The following is a 23,641-nucleotide window of genomic DNA, read 5'->3' as shown; positions in this document are numbered from 1 at the left end:
TAACCGCTCGCGTTCGGATATTGGATCTTGATTCGAAACTGGTTTATAAAGAAAGACTAACCACCTAGGCGGCGCCTTTATCATTGCCTACTCGAATACCAGGGACATACTACTCAAACTGTTGAAGTTACACCCCTGATAGATGATTAGAGTGTACGTTCCTGACTGCGATCGGCGGTCTTGTAAGTAACCCTAATTTACCATTTCTGTTGGCCATATTTTACCGCTACGCTAAGAAAGGATATAGCGCGTGAATCTATTTGACATAAAATACGCTATATTCACAACACCATATGACCCATTATGACACATTATGAGGCATACCATTTGACACACAGATTGAAAGAATCACAGTCGATTATTTGTATGGGATTCGCATATATAAAAGGGACAGGAATCTCAGCTAGAAATGATAGAGGAAGGGGATCAAGAGGACAAGGATTTTCCACCCATAGATTCGAACTTCACCTGTTTTGTGCTAGTGGTAAAAAACTCCAATAATTTCCCGAAGGTGGGTGGGCCAACTTTTCAAGTGACTAAAGATCGCCGATCAACAACTCGTGTTTATCTAGAAACAAGTAAATCCTACCGTAACAGTACGAGGGCCCGATACGCTGACAATTATCATTTGCTGGCGGAGAACTGAATAGTAATGTGAGAGAACTCCGATATGTGTTCTTGCCGTGCTGTTTTTCGGACAATGAAGGGATAGAATCAAAGCCCTAAAGAGAAAGACCAGAATGCAATATCGAGGCTATATCACTTTATTTTAGCTGTGGCTGAACATATACTGGATTTTTACATTCTATACACCAAAAGAGGTATATAAATTAGAGATACTAGACCGTTTCGTGATCAAGGGCCTGGTGGCATTCAGAGTCACATTCCATAGATTAGTGCCTCGTGAGCGTCGCATCCGGTGCTATCTCCAGAGATCATCTGCCTGCTAATTTTATTTGATGTTAAATAAAACGATGTCAGCACATCTATATTAATTTTTAGCGATTTTTAGCGATTTTGACTTGCTTATTTCGAAATGTCGTCTCCAGACTTTTCATGGGCTGTTACATCTTATGGCCCGTAGAGGTGTCGTGTCCACTGTGCCATTTGACCAGAATGCAACCCATACAACACAGATTCGAAAGGAACATAGGTTCATAAAATAGATTGCAACTCTGAAACTGTATAGTTATATAGGCACATATCATGTAGCATGTCTAGTATTCCTGGCTGTGGTAGATATGCATTCCAAGGAAGGTATAAGATCCACTCTGAGCCCTAATCTCAACTTCTGTCTCGAGTAATCTTCACTACGATCAACCTCGTACCTGAGATCTTCAGTAATTCCTGTTATTCTGGGTAGTTTCATAACGCAAATTCACAGTCAACATGTATTTCTCAACCCTTATCAGCTGTGCCAGCCTGCTGGCCCTCGCAACAGCTTCTACACGCTCATCGCGTCAAGGCTCCCGCGCGGAGACAGTTGTCTACTGGGGCCAAAATTCCAACGAGAAAGCAGACCTGTCTGCATACTGCAGCTCAACATCCGGCATCGACGTTATTATTCTTGCCTTCTTGTATGAATTTGGCAATGGAATCGATATCCCCTCTGGCGTAATTGGACCGGAATGCTACATCTCTCCTACAGGCCAACCCCAGCTATGCGATGATGTAACTTCTGCCATTGCTAAATGCCAGGCCGCCGGCATTACTGTCTTGCTCTCACTCGGAGGTGCAACTAGCTCTTACTCGTTGCAATCACGGGCCGAGGCTGAGTCGATCGGTCAGTATCTGTGGGAATCATACGGAAACTCCGGCAACACCACCGTTCCCAGACCATTCGGCAGTGTCTTTGTAAACGGATGGGACTTTGATATTGAGGTCAACGGTGGCTCGAGCCAGTACTATCAATACATGATTTCTACGCTGCGATCTAACTTCGCGTCTGACCCCGGTAACACTTATTACATCACTGGTGCTCCCCAATGCCCTCTTCCAGAACCCAACATGAGCATCATCATTGGTAACTCGACTTTTGATAAGCTCTGGGTTCAATGGTATAACAATAACAACGGATTGAACAACATTCCCTACGAATCCTGCTCCCTTGGGTTTGGCGGAAATGCCCCCTTCAACTACCTAGAGTGGGTGGACTTCCTCGCTACCACACCATCGGCAAACGCAAAGCTTTATATTGGAGCCCCTGCCTCTACCCTGGCTTCCAATGGTAACAGCGCCGGTGCCATTTACTACATCACACCTAACGAAATGGCAACTTTGGTCTCCGAGACGGAAGGTAATTCGACATTTGGAGGTATTATGCTCTGGTCTGCTGGATTCTCGGATTCGAATGTCATCAATGGTTGCACGTATGCACAGGAGATGCATAGCATTCTGAAAACAGGTGCGATTTGCTAAATTCCTCAAATGACTGATATTACGAAGGGATTTTGTTTTTGTGGTTGAATCGATAAATTCGAATATTGGGATGTTGCTCGCCCTGGAGGCTGTTTGATAATTTAGCATGCATCCACACATTTGAAGCCATTTATTTTGACTCACCACTATTAAGATCTCTGTACTACCATATTATAGCGTTCAGAACTACTGAGTCATTGCGAATCTCATCAAGGCAAAAAGGAAGAAAATCCGAGGGCTGTATTAGATATATAGAAAATCGACGCTAAGCCAAATCTGGCACTGTCATCGGCCTTTTCGCGTCGACGCGATTGGCTATGTAAACCAAAACCAAACGACAAATTGTCAAACATGCTCATTTGAGATCTTATAAACAGGCCACAATGAACGAGACACCAAAGTTATTACGGCTAACCTCAATCGCGCGTAAAAATAAGAATGCACTCTACAGCCTTCTGATACGATGTCATGTTACTCCCGGGTCCCGGGGCTTTCAAGGCGTCAAAAAAATATGCGACGAGCAGGTGTACATTCACGTTGCATCAGCGCCCAGAAAAGGTGAAGCCAATGCCGCCGTTGTCAAAGTTTTGTCTGAGGTACGTTGCGAGTCGAACACAAATTGAAGGAGCAGTTGATGGCAATCGAATCACGATACGTTGAGACTTTTTGACTAAAATATTCGGTATTTCAGGTGTTAGGCATCCCTAAATCAGACATTACCATTATGGGAAAGCACAGAGATAAAGTTGGCCAGGTGAACGGCATTGAGATTGGGAAACTGTCGGAGGAAGCATATCTGAGCAAAGTCAGACAGAAATTAGCAGATGCCTGTCACGACAAAGAAGAAGAGTGATAGTACCCAGGTTAAGCGGCCGAGGAGTCGATGGAAAGTACGACACTGGAGTGCGAAATAATGCTTGAATTGCTCCTGCTGCTCTCGGGTGAGATGCTTGAAGGGGAAGGAAGCAGCCCTGCCAGTAGAATCAACCCAAAATGGAAGGTGCCACCTCCGTGCCTGCCCATGACGATTCACTTCCCTATTCACCTCTTCGCTTGTCCCTCCCTCCTTTTCCTTCTCCTCTTATCTCTCACTGCATTGTTTCTTCTTCATAATAATCTCGTTCCTCCATCTCATCTATCAGTTGCGCCTGTATTCATTACCTCTACTCATCAGTGCCGTCTCATCCTGCTCGGTTCATCTGATATTCTCGTGCTGTTCCTCATTTAGTATCAACGATTATCATGGCTCCAGGTGATTTCCAGGTCGAGAGGGTTGCCATCATTGGTGCCGGTAAGATCCATCTTTCTGACCGACTTTACGAACGGCACTGACGGATCAGGTATCTCTGGCCTCGTCGCTGCCAAAGAGTGCCTTGAAGAGGGCTTGCTGCCCACCGTCTACGAAGCTCGCCCTTATATTGGTGGCCAGTGGCACTACGAAGAACCAGACTCATTGACCGGAGAAACCTTTTCATCTGTCTATGATGGAGTAGTGTCGAATACATGTGCTCTCCGCTCTCAGTTCAGCGACTTCCCTATGGACCCCGCACAATATCCTGATTACCCGACTCACAAAGACTATCTGAGATACATTCACGAGTATGCCGGCCACTTTGGATTGGAGAAATACATACTTCTGAACACTGGGGTGATATCTTGTGACAAGCAGGGTCACCAATGGAGAGTGACAACGAGAACAACTGAGGAACTCTTCGGCGCACTCTTTATCTGTACTGGTAAAGAGAGTGTGCCACATATCCCAGCAGTTACTGGTCTGGAACGCTTCGCGGGCCGTGCTATTCACAGTCATATCTACCGCCAGCCGGAGGTCTATGCCGGAAAGCGAGTGGCAATAATTGGCCTCGGCTCTTCAGCAGTTGATATCTCAAGTGAAGTCTCCAAACACGCCGAGTCATGCCATCTCATCACTCAGCGAGGAGGCTGGGTCTTGCCCAGATACGTTAATGGCAAACTTGTCGAGTCCCTTCAAAGCCGTCTAGTCGAATATCTCTTACCTCGTTCCATTCTCACGTTCAGTTACGAACTTATTCACCGTATTGTCATGGGCGAGGTGCCTCCGGCTCTGAAACCAAATCATCGAATCCTTATGGCGAATCCAGTTGTATCCAACGAATTCCTTGACCATATTCGTGCTGGCCATATAGCTCCACACCGAGCCTCCGTTGAGAGTTTTGCTGAAAGTGCCATCGTTCTCAGTAACGGAGAAACCCTTGAAGTCGACGAAGTCATTTTCTGTACGGGATACAACGTCACCATGCCAGTCATCGCCGAGGAAACGTACCGTGGAGAAAAACAAAACTCGGTTCATCTGTATCGACTCGTTAATTCTCCGACATACGAAACCCTCTTCTTCTTGGGCCTGGTGGAGTTTCTAGGGCCCATTCATCCGACTGTTGAGCTTCAGGCTCGATGGGCAGTGGCTTCGCTGACCGGAAGGATTCATCTACCTTCAAGGGAGAAGATGCAAAAGGAGATCAAGAAAGCTGAGAAAGAGCAAGAAACGAACGTAAGTCTCTCTGGCCATGACAATCTATTATGGCCGTCATCTAATGAACATAGTTTGTCAATTCCCGTCGCCATACGATAGCGGTACCTGCGCTCGGATACCAAGAGACTTTGGCCGCTGATCTTGGTATCAAGCCCAATTTCCGAAAGCTTTTCCAGAAATACATCTTAAGCAGAAACCCTGCAGATGGTCTGTCGATTGTCAATTACTATTATAATGGGATGATCACTTCCGCACCATACCGACTGTTCGGTCACGGTAATAAGCCCGAGCTTGCCGAAGCAACAATACTGCGGATGTCTAGACATGATGACAAGCTGAGCGAGACGGAGGAGATTCTTTTGACAGCTGATAGAGTTGTGTGGAACATAACTGAGTAAGTGCTTCTCTTGCGGCAGTTGTTGTCGAAGCTCCATGGACTAACCGGTAGTAGAAGTGTATGACTCGATCCTCAGGTCCAAGATTCTTTATTCTTCTTGTGTTCGTTGTTCCTATCATTAGTATTGTCGTCGATTGCGGAGTTCTCTTGAACGGAGTACCGACATGACAACTTCATCCTGTACAGCTATCCTCTATACCACAATCGAAACCATTATTACCGTGCATTAGATCTAGTCCTTAAGTAGAAGTAAATCAAAGTAAGCGTTGCGAATTAGATCTGTGCTCTTCTATGATATGCCCGAGACAGTAAAGCTGCATGTCAACATAAATTCATGCCTGAGATCATCTCTCCCTCTTTTCTCTAGGACGGCCCATAAGTCCTATCACCAACCATTTTTTGTTTTATTCGTCCAATCGCATTAGAATTCCCCAATAAGAGAATTTATTACACCTTCGTCATCTCCGGAACCGCGGATACCACATTATCGCTATCCTCGGCACTGGTATCCTCCACATTACCATGGGCAGCAACACCGCCCTCAACGTCAGTGTCACGATCATGATGACCGTTAAATTCTTCTTCTTCCTGTTGCTGCTGCTGCTGTTCGCGTGCTCGTCGCTTATCTCTTTGCACAAACCACCGAATAACGAAGACCATCGCCAATTGACAAGCGCTGAAACCGGTGAGGATGCTCCAGCCCATTGTGAATTTGGGTGCGTATTTGGAGGTATTTAGGATCAGGACTGTATGCCAATTGGGGTCAGTACAATGGTAAGATAAAGTATATGGTTGACAGGAATAGTGACGGTGGCAGGATAGAGAGGATTGATGGAGGAGGAAGAGGGAGACTGACTAGGAACCCAGGCAACGAATGCTTGGCCCATTGTTTGCGCGACGCCAATGACGATTGCGCGTTCCTCGGGGTCTGAGGCGCAGACTTCGTTTGTCCATGCCTTTTGATACGTTAGTACAAGCTGCAATGCAAGAATGGGAGGGGGGAAAAAAGGAAGGAAGGAAGAAAGAGGGAGGGCATACAAAGCAAATAGGCCAAAATCCCCAACTAGCCCCATTAAGCAAATATCCAAACAACGTCGCGCCGAATCCCGGCCCAATCGAGACAATTATCAATCCCACCAGATTGACGACGGCCGGAATGAGTAGAGCTTTCCATCTCTTCTCGCCACCCCACGCATCAGCGAGCCAACTGTATGTCAGCGTCGTAATTAAGCCCACGGCCTGGCCTGCAGTTGGGATAACGTTAACCTGATACACCGAAAACCGATGGAGACTTTTCAACCAGACCGCGAAATAGTTCAATGGCTGCGTGACAAGACACTGGCAAATCATAATTGCCGTAAACGCATAGAGTGGCCAGTGAGTTACAATGCGTCTCATCTTGGCCCATGTTAGCATCACGGGTGGCCGGCGGTCGCATGCCTCCATGCGTTTGCGCGCGAATTCGAGTTGGTGTGGTGGCATCCAGAAGGCTTTGCTATTGTAGGGGTTGTCTGGAATGGCGATGTAGCCATAGAGACTGAAGGGGAGGGAAATCACGCCGCAGAAGATGAAGAGCCATCGCCAGCCGGGGAGGCCGAGGTGGTCGTCCATGCCCCTGTAGATGCCGGCTTGGAGGTAGCCGCTGAACATGCTCGCTGCGTAGCAGGCGGAGTAGAAGATGGCGATTCTTTTAGAGAGTTCTGTTTCTTTTTCATTAGCGAAAGGTGAGTTTGAAATGAATTGGGAGGGTGCGTTGACGTACCGCGCGGGGTGTACCAGCTGCCCATGATGGTCAAGACACCGACTGCAAATGGAGCCTCTAGGAATCCCATGACGATACGAAGGGCAAAGACATCTCGCACGTTTTGCGCAGCTGCGAAACAGAATGTGACGATTGACCAGAGTAACTCGCAGGTCGGCAGCCAGTATGATGGGCGTACTTGAGATTGTTAGAACGATGTTTCCATATGCAAGAGGGGTTGATTGTATGCTTACCACGCGTCAGGATCATTTGCGACGGCACTTGGCCGATAACGTAACCAATGATGAAGAATGTCGAGAGCAGATTATAGTCAGCTCCAGTGAAGTTCAAGTCTTCCTTCATGCCGGAGACGTATGCATTGACTATTTCCATGGGGTTAGCCTATCATACTACATAAAAAAGGGACAGTATCTGGCGATAAAATGCCATGTACGTATAAACTACTTACTGACGTTAGCCGAATCCAGCAGTCGCACAAAATAACCAATTGTAGCCCAGCTCCTATCGTAGAAACAGTATTGTTAGCCCGTAGCCCGCCGTTTTGTACATATCCATGGATGTAACCGGGTTGATAAGAGGGAAACACAAACATGATGAATATATCCAGCCGTCGCACAAGAGCGCGTTCCTGCGGCGTACGATGACCGCCATCCCAAATGACATTCTCGATTTTCTGCCATCGAGTCCATGTTATTTCGGATGAGGCATCACTCCCCTGGGCCGATGCTGGACGTTGCTCTTGCTGCTGTTGTTGCGGCTGTTGACCCGTGCGGGGTTCCTGAGGAGCACTACTCATGGCGCAATATTGATATGTGACGATCGATGCTTCACCAGTTTACATACGCATTGAGAGAGAGAGATTTCTCCGTCCTTTTCTGACCTGATGACCGAGAAAAGAAAAGGCAGGAAATCAAACTATATTTATGTATTTATGGCAGGTCAAGCCTGAGTGACGTTTATCGTTGACATCTGAAATAACGAGATAGAAAAAAAGAAGAAAACCGATGGGGACCTACCTCAATCCATTTCTCCGCTACAACTCCAAACCCTAATTGATCGGTGCTAATTTTGTTATCAGATTTGTAAGATAATCCAGCCTTGGTTCAATCGGGTTTAGTGGCCTCGCGATACAGGAACGGCACAACATTGAAACATTACACTTTAGTTAACTAAGTTACTAGGAGTATACTTCTGCAAACGGGAGTGATAATTAATTAGTTATGCTGTTCTCAACTGGTGACACCCGTTGTACGAAAGCCAACGATGACCCAGAGGATGCACAACAAGTGACATACGACGTATCTTTCAAAAGAGATACCGCTAAGACGACCATTGACCATCATTTAAGCTATGAAAAATACCGACGATCATGCATTACCGGCAACCCGATACAAACCGACCAGCACCGACACTGGCCGCTTTTTTCACATTCATTTATTTCCCTCGCAACGGCTCGCAGCCTCGCATCATCCACGAAAAGTCAATTTTCATGACACTTCGTTTTCCCGCCCTAAATTGGCAAACAGCTTGACGAACTTGCACTCTAAGCTTCCTTAGTAAAGATAAAAAAAACGAAAGTCCGTTTTTCGGCCCCCTCCCCCAACGGATTTTCGGTGTAGATGCTGGTAGTGAAGGATCTGGATTTGACTCTGGAATGGATTGAGTTGAGATGAGTGAGTGAGTTAGGGTTTGGGGGAGTGAGTGACTCACCGTGACTTTTTTTTGACTCTGTAGGTGTCTAGACCTTGCCGGATCGGGGCATTGGAACCCAAGTTAATCTTTCTTAGTATTTACATGGACTATTACATATGTACAAGGTTACCGACACTTCGCTCAGGTACGTACCGACCGGGTCTAGATCTTTATGACACATGGAGTGACTACAATTACTCTGCAGCTGTAGTATAGTTAGTTACACGAAATGACTAAAGAAACCAGTCATGAATGAAAAAGGTCTATAATAGGTATACACATAGCCATCTGAAGAAAGAAAAAAGATTCAAGCCTTTCGCGGCAATCGAACGATACCGGAGTATCGGTACCCCTCATCTCTTCGAGCGCGCTCACGTGCCTCCTCCCAGTCGCTTTGCATCTGGATCCTAATCCGCTCACACAGAACCTTCAAATGATCCTTCTTCTTCTCTTCCTCGTCGTCGTCGTCGTCGTCACAATCGATGCCAGCAAGTTGATGCTTCTGGCCCAATAATAGACATTGACTTTCCTCCACAGCAGCCACCACCGTCTTGCCATCCCCAGCGCTACTACTAGTAAGTTCCATGGCCCCCCTCCTCAACCCAATAAACTGCCCAATCCGCTCCCTCTTCCTCTCAATATCGAGCGTCTGTTCCTCCTCCGTCCCAACCCACGGCGCAATCGGTTTCGGGTACCGATACGTCTCCGGCACGGGTGGCCAGATTTGATGGTAATGTCTTGCAATATCATCTAGTTGAGTGGATGTGAGGAGGTGATATCGTAACACAGAATCTGGGCAGTATGGGTGTGGCTTGCCGGTTGTCAAAGAGACGAGTTTGAAGAGGGTGTTGGAGAGGTGGGAGAGGATTGGGAGGAAGTCGGGATGGGGTTTGTGGCTGTTTGTTGGGATGGTGATGTTTTGGTCTTTGGTGATGGTGTCGATGAAGGTTTGGAGGGATTCTGTGAGATCCGAGGAGGAGGAGGAGGAGGAGGAGTCAGGAGTCTGAGTGGTGGTGGTATTGTTATCGCGCTTCTTTGAGGTAAGTTTCACTTTGGAGTTGGCCCGTTCGGCCATGATTGGAAATACTGCACTTGGTGCAATACTTCGCACCTGTCACCAGGATTGAAAACGATGCTCAACTAGGCTTATTACCGAGTTAGTGTCTTGACCAAGATCAAGCCGACTTATACAGGTATGTACTTGGTTGAGTAGTAGTTGATAATCTTAAGAAAGCTGTGGTGCATGTGGTAGGATATAGAGGATCAACCTTGAAAAGGGCCTACTAAATGTCCGAGTCATACTTATATAGACCCATGTCATCGTGAATCACGGATTTCGGACATAGGATAATAGTCTAAAGAAGCGAGGATGTGTCAAGAACACGGAACCAGTGACTCTTTTATTGTTCTCTGATGTATATCGTGTTGTGAGCAGTATTTAGACAAAAGAGTCACAGATAGGAAATCTACGTCTGGTTTTGGCGGGTGTATCAGAACGAGACTCGACTGAACTAAGGCACATATGACAATGGCACGTTTTCATTTGAGAAATACTCCGATAAAACGACAAATCGAGTAACACTCGCCGAAAGAAGACAAACATAAACAATACACAGATATGTTTTTTTTTTTTCAAGGCTGCTCTTCTTATCCACGTTGTTAACAAGCATCATCTCAACGGAACATTCGTAATTTTCCTAACATTCTTATCCGCGCCAAAGATACCGTCATGATGAGTCATCGAAAGCTCAGGTAATCCCACATACTTATTGATCCAGTTAATCACAGCATAATGCCACACCAGCGAATTCTCGGGTTGCAAAACCCAATGATTTTCATCCGGGAACGTCAAAAATGCACTGTCAATACCCTTCATTTGCAGCACATTGAACGCAGCTAATCCTTCTGCTATTGTCAGTCGGTAATCGAGTTCGTTGTGAATGATCAGATGCGGCGTTGCCCAGTTTGCAGTGAATCGAGACGGATCCCATTTCTGCCATTCTTCGGGTACTTTCCACAGTGGGCCCTTGAGATCCGCGAGTGGGAAGTATTGCTCTTCACTGGCGAGTTGTGATACCATGCTGAAAACACCATCGTGCGTGACCAGCGCCTTGAATTTACGACCGAGCGGCTGTCCCTGAATCCAGTTCATCATGTACCCACCATACGAAGCACCTAGCGCCACTGCACGGTCGGTGTCGACATATGTCAGATTCTTGCTAATATAATCGAACCCTCTCTCCAGGTCCAGATATGGGAGACCACCCCAGCTTCCAATGATCGCATCTGTAAAGTCCTGGCCATATCCTGTACTGCCGGTTGGATTCGGCGTAACGACCACATAGCCCTGCTCGGCAAATACCGCCGGGTTCCATCGAGTACTCCACGAATCGTTCCACGCTGACTCAGGCCCACCATGTACCAAAAACGCCAAAGGATATTTCTCGTCTGGGTTAAAGTTTGATGGTTTCACAACAAACGCGTGGATGGGTTGGTCATTTTCGCCTTTGTACCATATTTCGTCGACCTGAGAGCGCGACAGACCGATCGATGATCCGCCCCGGCTGATAGATGATAGGATTTTCGCGTCATGGATTGCATTAGGATCGACAATCGTGAAAATGCTACTCTCTATCAAGTTGCTGCTTGAAACAAGAAGGAGTTCTGTGTCGACGGACAACGGAGCTACGCCAGTAACGTAGCCCGTGCTAGTTAACTTTTTCAGCTTATCGGGCGTCGCGTCTAGGATGTCTTCGATGGGGAGTTGATATAATATTCCTCGGCCTTGCTCTTCAACCGTGATGAGCAGTGACTTGTTATCCTTCGCCCATGAAACCGAGCCAGGGCTTAAGGGCCATGCTCCTTTTCCATCATTCGACTTGAAGACCTCGAGTAATTGTCCACTCCAAGGATTAGGCACAAAAATGATACGGTTCTTGTCGGCTTCATGCCCATCCTTCTCCTGCGCCAAAAAGACAATAGCGCTACCATCATTCGACAGCGCAGGCGAGCTCATAGCACCCTCGAGACCCTTCATTTGGTAGATCTTTGCTTCTCGCGTGCTCAGATCCGTCCATGAGGGCATGGGACAATAGTAACACACACAAGCTGTATGAGTCGCCTTATTCACCGCGGGGTCCTTTGCGACAAACACAACAGCATTGGGGCTGATATCAAAATCATCCGTTCCGCCAAATGGTGGTATAGGCGATTCAACATCCGTCAGACCGGAAACAGAGAGCAGATTCGTCAACCCAGACGTCGTGTATCTCTTCTCCTTGTCCGATACCGCCGACGGCGAATTCTGCAATACACCGTACCACAGCGAATTCTTTTGCGGCTCGATGTACTCATCCCAATGCCGCACCCAGGTAGAGGTATAATATCTCCCACTGCTAAGGGGTTTCTTCGCATCCTTGGGATTGTACAAACTTCCATCCGGATTCGCTTTACCGGAAACCACGAATCCCGTCTTTCCCGAGTCGAGCTTTGTGATTTTTAGGTCAGAGACTGGTCCTGGCACTGTACCCGCTGTATAGGATCGTCCTGGATCTCGAGCGTTGCCAATCACGAAACTCGTATTCCCATTTTCCTTTCCCTTCAGCCACACAATCAAGTCACCCTCATCCAGCCATCGTGGGTTACTGGCGTTTACGTCGTTTGTGACAATTGAGGTTTCGCCGGATTCGAGGTCGATGGTGCGGATTTCGCTGCTCTTGGAGTGTGTCTCGAAGGAGTACGTTGTCTGGGTGTATACAGCGAGTTTACCTGTGGCATTGGGGACAGCTGCCGATCGTCGTGGTGCTGAGAGGAGGACCCTGGGAACACTCTTTGTCAGTAAGGTTTGAGGTCGTTAGGTGGTGTGAGGCTCTCACTCTGGGGTGAATTTGGTAGCTCTGACGGTCATGATGCGCAGCTTTTGTAGTGCAAAGTGTCGCTAAATAGTAATATCCTCAGATCAGAGGATGTAATCGAAGTAATCAGACACGTCGATACAAATGATAATGAAAAGAGAGTAGATGACAAAATGGAAGCTTCAAAGACTCCACTGGAGCTGGGTACCTTCGACGTAGTATCAAATGCGGAGATCATCCAGAAAGTGGGGTACGGTACTTGTACATGTCCATCCCGCCACTGACTCGACAGAAACAGAAGACTACTCGTCATTGCTTTCGGTTTAATTACTAACGCGTGTGCTGTATGATTGTACACTTCATTGCTAACTTTCGGCTAAAGAACATGATAGTACATCAAAAACATGACAACAGTTCATATAAACGCCAATCTCATATACCAGATATCTCGAATTTACCTCTTTCTGTGTTCATGACTCCTCTTCTTCCTCTTCACTCTCGTCCTCGTCCATGCCTTCAGCTGCAGTGACACTGAAGGTAGGCGCCTGGTCAACGCCGACATAGCTGTCGCTCATGAGATACAAGGTCAACTCATGCTCACCAGCAGTTGGCACAATATATTCAAGACGTGTCTCCAATCGTCGACCAATTGTGACACGCTTAATAGCAAGAAGGCTCTTGGTCTTCTCCTCACCGACCACCAGCCACCAATTCTCCATCTTCTTGCCAGGGTAGTACGGTGCGTGAACTGTGGTGTCGGGTTCCTCGTCCTCGATATCCCGCTCCACCTTAATCTTGAGGTAAGCTGGATCGCCCGCCGTAATACTGTCAGGATCTTCAACCTCAAAGTCCATCTCCACATTTGGATACTTGTCGTTTGTAAAGTTGGCAGCTTGAGACAATTGTTTAGTGTCCAAACCAAGGCGCTTGACGAATGTAGCATAGTCTTTGTTCTCGGAGGGATCCATGGCCTCCATGAACTCGAAAATGTCATTGATGCTAGAACGAAACATGTTAGTAGAGTTTGTAGAACAAGAAGAAGTCTGCACATACTTGAATTCGTTAGCCACCTGGATAACCTCCGTTGTGAAGTGAGGAATCTGTTTCAAGGGACTATCACGATCCCACATAGCTTGAACAGTCATCTGTGACATCTCCATAGCGTTCATAGCATTCAAATGTCCTTCAGATGACAAGACATCAACACAGGCACTAAGAAGATTAAGAACCTTGCCAACGATGACTTCTTGGTCCTTTGCAAGATCAATGGGCAATTGCATCCGAGAGAAGTGAGCTTGAAGGAGAACGAATGCTTTAAAGTGGGGGGAGTCATAAGCGGGCTCTGCCATCTTGACAGGAACACGGTCGTACACGCGTCTTAGGATGTGATCCTCGTGTCGGCGCATTTGAATAGATTCAAACTCGGTGGCTGAAGTGATAATTTCCAGGATACCCTTCAGCTTCGTACGAGCCGACAAAGACAAAAGGAACGTCTGCATGGTGATGAACGAAATGTTGTAGTACGCAGCAATCATAGCTGCGTTCATAGGGGCAATGCTATCATCTTCCTCATCGAGTTCAATGATCTTTGCTTCCGCCAACTCCTTCAACGTGCTCTCAACCAGTTCAGACAAATATGTACTCAATCCCTCATGGCTGACATCCGTGAGACCATAGAAACTGGGATTGGCAAGGAGGCGGCGGTAGAAGTATGTATATGTCATCCAATCCACCGCATCCTGAGTCGAACTGATTGTTTGAGTGCTAATCTCGGTGACAAAGGCATCATGAAGTGCCGAAGAAAGCCCAGACTCCAGTGGTAGTGCTTCCGCCAAGAACCTCCTGTAATATGGTCGTTTGGTTTCAGACACCATCAGCAAGCCACGTCCGATCTTATCCTGACCGGGTCGCGAGGCTTTACCGAACATCTGAAGGATTTCACTGATAGGGTAGTCAATGTAACGGTGCTCTCTACCCTCGAAGAACTGTGTTCCCATAACGATGACTAGATGAGCGGTGAAATCGATCTCCCAGCAAACATCACGAGAAGCCAACATAACTTGAATTGCACCAATGGTAAACAAGTGAGACACGATCCGCTTATCACTGGTACTCAACGCTTCGTGGTAATAGCCAACTCCATGCGAGATAGACTCAGCCAACGTCCTTTCGTGTATTCTTTCCAAAAGAGGAGCAATTTGCTCTACATCAGCATGCAAGAAGCGGTCTTCATTATCATCAGCAGCACAAGCCGCCAAAATGTCCACGGCTGTTGATCGAACCTGCTTTCTGCTGGGCACGAAGACCAAGGCTGGCTTGTCAGGAGATAACTGGTTGGCAATGGCGTGATATACAGGCTTGGCCATAGCCATCATGAGAGAGGGGAAATGCGGTATGTTATAAGATTGAATATGCAAGTCGAGCGGGACAGGTCGAGCGGCCGGACTGAAGTTCAAAATCGAGTGGCGACTTGCTCCAATCCACTCGCCAATATCACGAGCGTTTGAGAGAGGCACACTCAAGCCAATAATTCGCATATCACTCTCAATCTGTAATTTGATGAATTGCATTCGGCTGACGATGATCTCATAAGTGTACCCGAGATAACCTCCAATCATATGCAGCTCATCTGCGATGAACAAGCCCACCGTTTGGACATTCTTTCGTCTTTGCCATTGTCGTGATAGCACATCCCATTGAACTGGTGTTGCAAGAACTAGGTCTGCTGAGTCCAAGAGCTTCAGATCCGCAGTTGTCTCGCCAGTAAGTTTCACGATTGTCTTTCCTCCTGCAATCGAGCTAAGCCGTTTCGACCAGTCATTGTATCGCGAATCGATCAACTCTTGGAAAGGGGCGATGTAGACTGCTCGTCCCTTATCTGATTGCGACCAATGACGGAGGAGGGCTAGCTCGGCGCACACGGTCTTGCCACTTCCTGCAGGGGCAGCAAGGAAAACAGCTTCATCTGATTCAAACAAGCTCTTGAAAGCTTGGCTTTGAATACGATTAAACGTCTGCCAGTTGGGGTAAAGGCTTTTGAAGTCATCACGTTTCAAAGCCTGCACTGGAACTCGCTGGATGTCCAATAATGGTGTATGAGGCGGGAAGCGCTCGGGAAGGATCAACTTCTGGAAGGATATAGCAACCTTGGTATCGGAGTGCATCCAACGATCGGAGACGATGTGCAAGAAGTAATGAGGCGGTATCGGATCAGAAATAGGAACAGTAAACTCCATTATATGATCAGTGACTTCACCCTGAGCAAACTCTTTACGTAGGATGAACAGATCGTGGAAAAGGATCTCCTCGCCGTCGCAATCTTCGATAATGACCCAGAAACTCTCTGCGGTGCCGTGTAGAGCATCGTCCCAGACAAAGTTGGGGGTGATGGTCAACTCGACGCGAAGAAGAGATCGAGTCATCGGTTGGACTTGTGCTTGAACCTCCAATCGCGGGAATTTTGAGACCAGATCACAGACGATACGACCAGCTTTGGGCATACCAAGAAGCTCACCCATTCGTGGAGGGTCGAGATCGAAATAACTTGACCAAGGGGCATCGATTCTCTCGGCTTTTTGCATGATGTCTCGAGGGCATGTCGGGAATTGTCGTAATGGTGTCATTGTCGGCCACATGCGCTTCTCTGCCATTTTACAAAGATTCAGAGCAACCTTTGCAACGGATGACCAGCCCTTTTTCAAGCAGATCTCAAAGATTGCACGGAGGATTCGACCTGCAGACTGGTTGACGTAGACCAAATCTGCCATCAAAGCAAGACCTTCGAGTTTGAGTCGGGAAATATACGCTTGAAGGAGGACATTAATCTTTGCATGAGGTTCTTCAATTCCTTCTTTAACAGGAACGGGCACACGGCCGAGCAGCTTGGCAAGTTCCAATTTCTCATCCTGTCGGACCGGAATGTATTTGAATTCCTCGCTGAGAGAGAATACTCGGAACAACTCAACGGTGCTGATACCTGGCTGAAGATGTAGATTGTAGGTTTGCATAGAACTGTGGCTGATGTAGTAGTGGGAAGCGATACGACCAAGCTCTGTGGACTGGAGTTTTCCAGTCTTTTTATCATACCTAACAAGGCCGGCTTTTTCGAGCACAGTGGCAGCAGAATGGATAAGATCCACGCGTTTCTGTTCCAATGCCTCATCTTCTGCGTAATCAGCACCAACACTATATAACCCAGGTGACCGAAGCATTCGAACATAGAGATAGGTATAACCCAGCCACTGGACACCCTCGGTACGGTCGCGAACATTTCCTAGAACAATTTCGGCATTCAAATTGTCTGCCAGTTTACTAATCAACTGACTCTCAATGGGCAGTTGCTGGTTCAGCAGCGAGAGGTAGAACTGAAGCTCATTCTGAGTCGTTATGATTGTTCCTAGACCCTCGGTATCGAATTGTGGACGTCCTGCTCTGCCAAGCATCTGCAGAGTATCCTGGGGACTCAACTGTACGAAGGCACCATGTTCAGGTGAGTACACCTGCGTGCCTTTGATCAAGACAGTATGAGCAGGCAAGTTAACACCCCAGGCTAGAGTTGCTGTACAAACAAGGACCTGAATACTCCCATCAGCGAACAAACTGGCCACCGAGTCTCTGTCTTCTAACGATAGACCAGCATGATGGATACCGAAACCATACGGCATAATGTCTTTGAGGGCGGCATCGTCCACATTCTCGGCTTCTTCTGCTAGGATTGCTCTACTAGCCGCATCACTTCGCAGGATTTGACCGATTGTCTCCATCTCCACAGCTTTGTCCCGAATATATCTGGCTGTTTTGGCGGTCTCTTTTCGTGAATGAACAAAAATAAGCATTTGATGACCTTTGGCAGTGTTTTCCAAGACTTTGTTATAGCAGACATCGTTCATGGTCTTGAGCTGTTTAATCGCCTTCTTATCAGTAACGCCAATGAATTCTTGACGCAATGGGCAAGGACGATATGAACCGTCGAAATGGAAAAGACCTTTGGTCGGGTCAACACGCAAGAAACTAGCCACATCGCGGTAGTTTGGAAGGGTAGCCGAAAGTCCGACAATTCTGGTTGGCTCGTCGGATGTCTCATTCTGACGAAGTGTTCGACTAACAATGGCTTCCAAGACCGGGCCTCGATCGTCATGAAGCAGATGGATCTCATCAATAATGAGAAGGCGCACAAGTTTGGTATAGCTGGAATCCGTCGCCTTGCGAGTGATAACATCCCACTTTTCTGGGGTGGTGACTATGATTTGAGTATCGGCAATTTGCTGCTTGGTGAGTTGACGATCACCAGTAAGTTCACTAACCCGGATACCGTATGGCTGCAGACGCTTGCCAAAATTTCCAACTTGTTCTTGAACCAAAGCTTTGAGAGGGGCAATGTAGACGATTTTGAAATCATCGAGCATGATTTCTCCAGTATTTGGGTTTCGGTTCTTTCCAATTTCACGGAGCATTGTGAGCATGGCGACGTTAGTCTTTCCAGAACCTGTTGGAGCGCAAACAAGCATATTGCCGTCATCGTGGAAGGCCGTGGGATAACATTTAGTCTGTATCCGGTTAAGTTCTTTGGATGATCCGAAGCCAACACGAGCCCAGTCAGGTAACTCAGTTGTAGGTATATTCTTTTCTCCGGGGTCACGCTTCGGCTTTGGCGGGGGCACATGAATCTCTTCATAGCCCTTAAACGTCCGTTTAGTTGATCCTTGTGGCAACCTTACATTGGGGTTTGTCATAAGATGGTTTCCTTGGTCGAACTTCAGAGATTCAAGATTGACTAGGCGTGTGGGGAGGAGACTGCTCAATGGAGGTTTGCCTTCCTCGGCTTTGACCTCACCGGCGTGAGCTGGAACATCAACATCCATCAGGTCCATTTTGATCTTCTTTCCTGGTCGCCGACCTTCCTCCCCGGCGGCTGTCCGTCCATGAATCTCATCCAAAATGTCACGATGGCCAGCTTCGACCATCTCATTTTCAACCAGAAGACGTGCATCGTCATTTTCTGCAAGTCGTCTCCATTTTGTGACCCAGACAATTCTGTCCTTGTTCCTGACAAACGTCGCTACTAGTTCAGGATGCTCGTAATCGAACAGTTCCATCAAATCATTCTCAATGTCACGAAGTTGACGTTCATTTCCGTCGGCATCTTTACCACTGAGAATTTCCAAGGCGGAGCGAGCAGATGCAGTTGCTTCGTGTTCGTCGGGAAAAATGGTACTAATCTGACGTTGCAACCAATAAGCATCGATTTCACGGGCAGGTATGATTTCCTTCTGCGCAGCCGAAGTTTTAGCATCAGCCATTCCACCGCCATCTAGAATCATCTCTTCGTCTCCATCAAGATCTCCTTGGGCGACTTCTTCGGCCTCTGCTCGACCTTCGATGTCTGAAGCCTCGTCATCAGACTCGTCCTCGTCACGAATTTCGTCCATTCCACGGAGTCCGTCTTCATCTTCATCAGACTCGTCAAACATAACTGCGACACCTTGTCGTTCGTCAAGCTCCGCCTCATTTGCGCCGTCCAGTCCGTCTTCCATGTTTTCGTCCTCGTCCTGTGCGTGGTAGTCTGTGATTTTCTTGCCGAGGTTGACTAACTCATTGAATTCCTTCGGATTCATGGTCGAACCAAGTAGGTCGTCAATCTCTTTTTTCTTATCGAAGTCCTTCATATTCTCGTCTTTGAGAGTCTCGAGGATAGCGTCTGCTGCGCTTCGGACAACTTCATGAGGAACATCACCAAGATGGTTTGCGGTTAGCGTAAGAATCAAATCGTATGTCGCCCTTGTAGCTGGAGTTCTGGGGCGATATTTCAAGCCTTCGATCAGCATGTCCGCAGCCGATAGAATACCAGCTCCGCGAAGTTGATCTTGTTCCCCGCGTTTGCGCTTTCGCTGCTCGCGATCCAGTACGTCGGCACCTTCACGAATGCTACCTCTCTCGATGTCGACCTGCGGAACTGTCCCTTTCTTGGCCTTAGGTGCTTCGTCATGGGCGACTCGCGCTCCCATATCTCGTATATTTATCCTTCCGGCAAGAGACTCTGGGTCGCCAGTCGCATCGTCTCCTGGGCGTGTGATGAATCGGCGATCGGCCTGGAGCACCAGGTTGCTCATCGCCCTACAACAATTAGTAGCCATACAACACGACTGAAAATAGAGACAACTTACGAGTATTTGTATTGCGCCACATTGTTAGGGTCCGCCATTTTGACCGTCTTGCTTCTGCTCGGGCACTGTCGTGAAATCGAAAATGCTTCAAGGGGCGATGCGATAGATTAAAGTAATGTATGCGCCTCGAGAACTAGCGAAACCATATATTCAGAGGTGTATATTGACAGCCGGTTTCGCCTTGCAAGATCGTAAAAAACTCTTCCGCTCGTTGTCGAGCTCCGCACCAGTGGCGCGTCAAATCTTTCGAGCTACCACTTATCAACACAGAAAAAATGGATACGAATGATCTCCAACTTCACTGAAAGATCATCGTCCTGGTGACACAGTACCAGGAATGTTGATGTCGAGGTCGCAAGAAGAGATTGTCGCTTGGATGAGGTGAAAGATGTGAACTTTGTGAAGCAGGGACTAAAATGGAGGAAGTTTTAGTGGAGACCTTTTTGCCGTGGTCCCGGATGATGATTGGCCGGACCTGCGGCGTGGGGAGATCTCAAGGAGCCCGCCCACCGCGACTGCCTCTACAGACACATAGAAAGTCCAAGAAGCTCTGGATGGCTTCCTTCCAGTTCATACCATGCAAGCTCGTGCTTCTTGTGCAAGAAAATTTATAGCTACGAGCTTAAGATCAGCCGCCGTCGTCAATGGCGCCCAACATGCGGCAATCAGCAGCCTTGCGCGTCGGCCCACATGTCGAGCTCCAACAACTCTTCGAATCACCGTACCATTTGCACGAGGCGCGAAGACAAAGACTAAAGTGAAGTTGAAAGACCTTCCTCAAGGTGCACTGAAGCTAGAGACGTACAACGATGGCACGGATGAAGCCCCTCGATACCCTAAGGTGGTTCAAGACCATAGGAATAATATGGAAAAGTTCAAAAACTGCGTGGTACTGACTAGGGTAGGAAGCTTCTACGAAGTAAGCTACGCGTATTTCCATACAAAAGAGTAATTGGAAGATGACATGCTAACTATGGGAAGCTTTACTGGGAACAAGCAGAAGAGTTAGCCCCCCTACTCAATATCAAACTTGCATCGAAGAAGACGAACGCAGGGCCGGTCCCAATGGCGGGTTTCCCTTTTTTCCAACTGGATCGATTCCTCAAGATTCTCGTACAAGACCTGCAAAAGTACGTTGCCCTGAGTGAAGAATTTCTGAATCCGGTCGAGGAAAAATCGAAATCCGGGGGGCTCCTGTTTGACAGAAGGGTAACCCGAGTCATCACGCCAGGAACGCTGATAGACGAAAATTTCATCGACACCTCACAGAACAACTTCTTACTATCGCTGTATATTGATACAACTTACTTTGAAGGGCAGTCTCCAGAAGGGGACAGATCATCATCTATCACACACCTACTATCCTCGTCGACGGGACGTGTCGGCTTGGCCTGGATGGATCTGTCCACTGGCGATTTCTACACCCAGGTCACTACAACGCAGATGCTTCCGTCAGCGATTGCCCGAATCGGCGCTCGAGAAATAGTTGCAGATCAACGATTGCAGAATCTGCTAGCTCAGGAGCTGCAGATGTTGGTAGGTGTAGACCATCAATTACTCACCTTCTTTGACGCGCCTACCACCGCACAACCCATGTCCGAATGGGGGGAAATGCTAGAGGCTCCTGTGCCGTCTGAAACTGCTTCGACATTCACAAATGAAGAGGTGGCAGCCGGATTCAATCTTCTTGAATATGTTCGTGTTCAACTGCAAGGAGTTGGCACGAAACTTCAGCCTCCTCGGCGACGGCATCTAGACGAATCCATGGGCATTGACCGCAGCAGTCTTCGCGGCTTGGAGATATTAGAAACCGCCAGGGATGGATTAGGCAAAGGAAGTCTTCTACACGCAGTGCGAAGAACGGCTACCAAGAGCGGAGCCCGTCTCCTTCGAGACCGATTAAGTACGTTGTCATAATTTCACAAAGCAATTTATTTGGAATCACCATTCTAACTTTTGACAAATAGTTTCGCCTTCAACATCCCTGTCTGTGATTCAGGAACGCCTTGACCTTGTCACATATTTTCTTCAGGATGAAGAAATCCGAGACACTATAATATCGCTTTTGAAAAGAAGCTACGACTCTCAACGTCTTGTGCAGAAATTCACGCTGGGTAGAGGAGATCCAGACGATTTAATCTATTTATCCAGGGCCATTGAAGCTTCCCGAGAAGTGCTCAGGGCTTTGTCAAATCGGCAAACCAATCCCACTTCTGAAACTGATACGAATCGTCAGAGTGTCGATAATTTGATCCGCAGACTACATCTAGATGGTCCGACACAGCTTGCTGAGAAAATTCTCGCTGCGATTGATGAAGAGGCTCTGTTACAAAAACATCGCATCGAAGATAGTCAAGCGGCGGAGGCTGCACAACTCACACAAGATGTCGTTCTCAGCGAAGGACTGCCCGAAGACGTTGAGTCTATGCCTCGAAAAGTGCGTTTCAAGACAACGGGACGACCTGGTTTTGCGGTCGATTCCATTCGCGGCGACATAGACATTTGGATTATGCGACGTGATGCTAGCAATGCTCTACGACGGTTGCACGAACGTCTAGATGAGCTTGAAGAAGAGAAATCAGCTCTAACTAACCGATTACAAGAGGATGCCGGATCTTCCGCGCTGACACTGAAATGGTCCCCGAGCTTAGGATACATATGCCATGTCAAAGGAGCCAAGATCTCCCAAGAAGCCCTCGAAGATCTCGGTGTCACGCGGATCGTTTCATCCACGAAATCCACGCGTTCATTCTACTTGCCAGCATGGTCGCAGTTAGGTGAACGGTTAGACAAGCTAAAGAAACACATCCGTGCTGAGGAACAACAAATTTTCGAAGAGCTTCGCCGAGAAGTCATCCTCAATCTCGTGAAGATTCGCCGCAACGCAAGTGTGATGGACGAATTAGACGTCGCTTGCTCCTTTGCAACACTGGCGAAAGAGCAGAGCATGGTACGACCTATCCTGAACACTGGCACCTCGCATCGTATTGTTGGCGGTAGACATCCGACAGTGAAACTTGGGCTTGAAGAACAAGGGCGACGTTTCGTCAGCAATGATTGTTTCATCGGTGATGAGGAGCGCATTTGGCTGATAACCGGTCCAAATATGGGAGGGAAGAGCACGTTCTTGCGTCAGAATGCATTAATCACAATTTTGGCACAGGTTGGATCCTTTGTTCCCGCAGAATACGCCGAAATTGGCATCGTCGACCAGGTATTCAGCCGGATCGGTGCAGCGGATGATCTGTTCAGAGATCAATCAACTTTCATGGTAGAGATGCTTGAGACGGCCGCGATCTTGAAGCAAGCAACACCTCGATCTTTTGTGATTATGGACGAAGTCGGACGAGGAACAACTCCTGAGGACGGCACCGCCGTTGGATACGCATGTCTCGAACATTTGTACAATGTGAATCAATGCCGAACTCTGTTTGCAACACATTTCCATGCGTTGATAGACATGACTGTTGGGTTTGAAAAACTTAGCGCTTATTGCACAGATGTCAAGGAAAGCCCTTCTGGCTCGTTCTCGTTTGTGCACAAGCTGCGCAAAGGCGTCAACCGGCAGTCACATGCGCTAAAGGTAGCTCGTCTGGCTGGTCTTCCGGAAGCCGCAATTACCGTGGCAGAGAATGTGCTCCGCCAGATGGGGGCATCCAACGAGACTGACTGGGCAGACTGGTCGAAGCATAGAGTCGAGTCTAAAGCTGCTAGTGGATGAAGTCGGGTTCCCCCATGTACTTTATATTGTATACTTTTGGCGGCTTGGTTATGCACTTGTATAGTTATTAGCTTTTGATACCCATTGAACCTGTATAATACTCTATCTTCTATCTTCTATGTTCA

General features: G+C 47.6%; 8 protein-coding genes across 8 annotated transcripts; 4 read left to right on the top strand and 4 right to left on the bottom strand.

The window, feature by feature from the left end:
• Positions 1-1,389: 1,389 nt before the first annotated feature.
• EYB26_007790 (uncharacterized protein) lies at positions 1,390-2,418 on the top strand (the record flags this gene model as incomplete). The annotated part of the gene is made up of 1 exon (XM_054267051.1): positions 1,390-2,418. The coding sequence occupies one exon, from the start codon at positions 1,390-1,392 to the stop codon at positions 2,416-2,418; it is 1,029 nt and encodes a 342-aa protein (XP_054123026.1).
• Positions 2,419-2,801: 383 nt separating this feature from the next.
• EYB26_007789 (uncharacterized protein) lies at positions 2,802-3,271 on the top strand (the record flags this gene model as incomplete). The annotated part of the gene is made up of 2 exons (XM_054267050.1): positions 2,802-3,014; positions 3,110-3,271. 2 exons carry the CDS (start codon positions 2,802-2,804, stop codon positions 3,269-3,271), a joined length of 375 nt encoding a protein of 124 aa, XP_054123025.1.
• A 389-nt stretch (positions 3,272-3,660) lies between these two features.
• Positions 3,661-5,388, top strand: EYB26_007788 (uncharacterized protein; the record flags this gene model as incomplete). The annotated part of the gene is made up of 4 exons (XM_054267049.1): positions 3,661-3,709; positions 3,759-4,945; positions 4,999-5,321; positions 5,379-5,388. 4 exons carry the CDS (start codon positions 3,661-3,663, stop codon positions 5,386-5,388), a joined length of 1,569 nt encoding a protein of 522 aa, XP_054123024.1.
• Positions 5,389-5,771: 383 nt separating this feature from the next.
• On the bottom strand, positions 5,772-7,882 carry EYB26_007787 (uncharacterized protein; the record flags this gene model as incomplete). Its single annotated transcript, XM_054267048.1, has 7 exons — positions 5,772-6,070; positions 6,181-6,280; positions 6,363-7,024; positions 7,087-7,263; positions 7,320-7,448; positions 7,535-7,587; positions 7,677-7,882. 7 exons carry the CDS (start codon positions 7,880-7,882, stop codon positions 5,772-5,774), a joined length of 1,626 nt encoding a protein of 541 aa, XP_054123023.1.
• Positions 7,883-9,085: 1,203 nt separating this feature from the next.
• EYB26_007786 (uncharacterized protein) lies at positions 9,086-9,853 on the bottom strand (the record flags this gene model as incomplete). Its single annotated transcript, XM_054267047.1, has 1 exon — positions 9,086-9,853. One exon carries the CDS (start codon positions 9,851-9,853, stop codon positions 9,086-9,088), a length of 768 nt encoding a protein of 255 aa, XP_054123022.1.
• A 594-nt stretch (positions 9,854-10,447) lies between these two features.
• On the bottom strand, positions 10,448-12,685 carry EYB26_007785 (uncharacterized protein; the record flags this gene model as incomplete). Its single annotated transcript, XM_054267046.1, has 2 exons — positions 10,448-12,596; positions 12,654-12,685. The coding sequence occupies 2 exons, from the start codon at positions 12,683-12,685 to the stop codon at positions 10,448-10,450; spliced, it is 2,181 nt and encodes a 726-aa protein (XP_054123021.1).
• Positions 12,686-13,102: 417 nt separating this feature from the next.
• On the bottom strand, positions 13,103-19,833 carry EYB26_007784 (uncharacterized protein; the record flags this gene model as incomplete). Its single annotated transcript, XM_054267045.1, has 3 exons — positions 13,103-13,631; positions 13,686-19,745; positions 19,796-19,833. The coding sequence occupies 3 exons, from the start codon at positions 19,831-19,833 to the stop codon at positions 13,103-13,105; spliced, it is 6,627 nt and encodes a 2,208-aa protein (XP_054123020.1).
• A 539-nt stretch (positions 19,834-20,372) lies between these two features.
• EYB26_007783 (uncharacterized protein) lies at positions 20,373-23,516 on the top strand (the record flags this gene model as incomplete). Its single annotated transcript, XM_054267044.1, has 3 exons — positions 20,373-20,714; positions 20,777-21,698; positions 21,763-23,516. The coding sequence occupies 3 exons, from the start codon at positions 20,373-20,375 to the stop codon at positions 23,514-23,516; spliced, it is 3,018 nt and encodes a 1,005-aa protein (XP_054123019.1).
• Positions 23,517-23,641: the final 125 nt, after the last annotated feature.

Source organism: Talaromyces marneffei, chromosome 6 (assembly GCF_009556855.1).
Source record: "Talaromyces marneffei chromosome 6, complete sequence".
Classification (NCBI taxonomy): Eukaryota; Fungi; Ascomycota; class Eurotiomycetes; order Eurotiales; family Trichocomaceae; genus Talaromyces; species Talaromyces marneffei.
The sequence above is the reverse complement of the archived record's forward strand: the minus strand, read 5'-3'. Positions and strand labels throughout refer to the sequence as shown.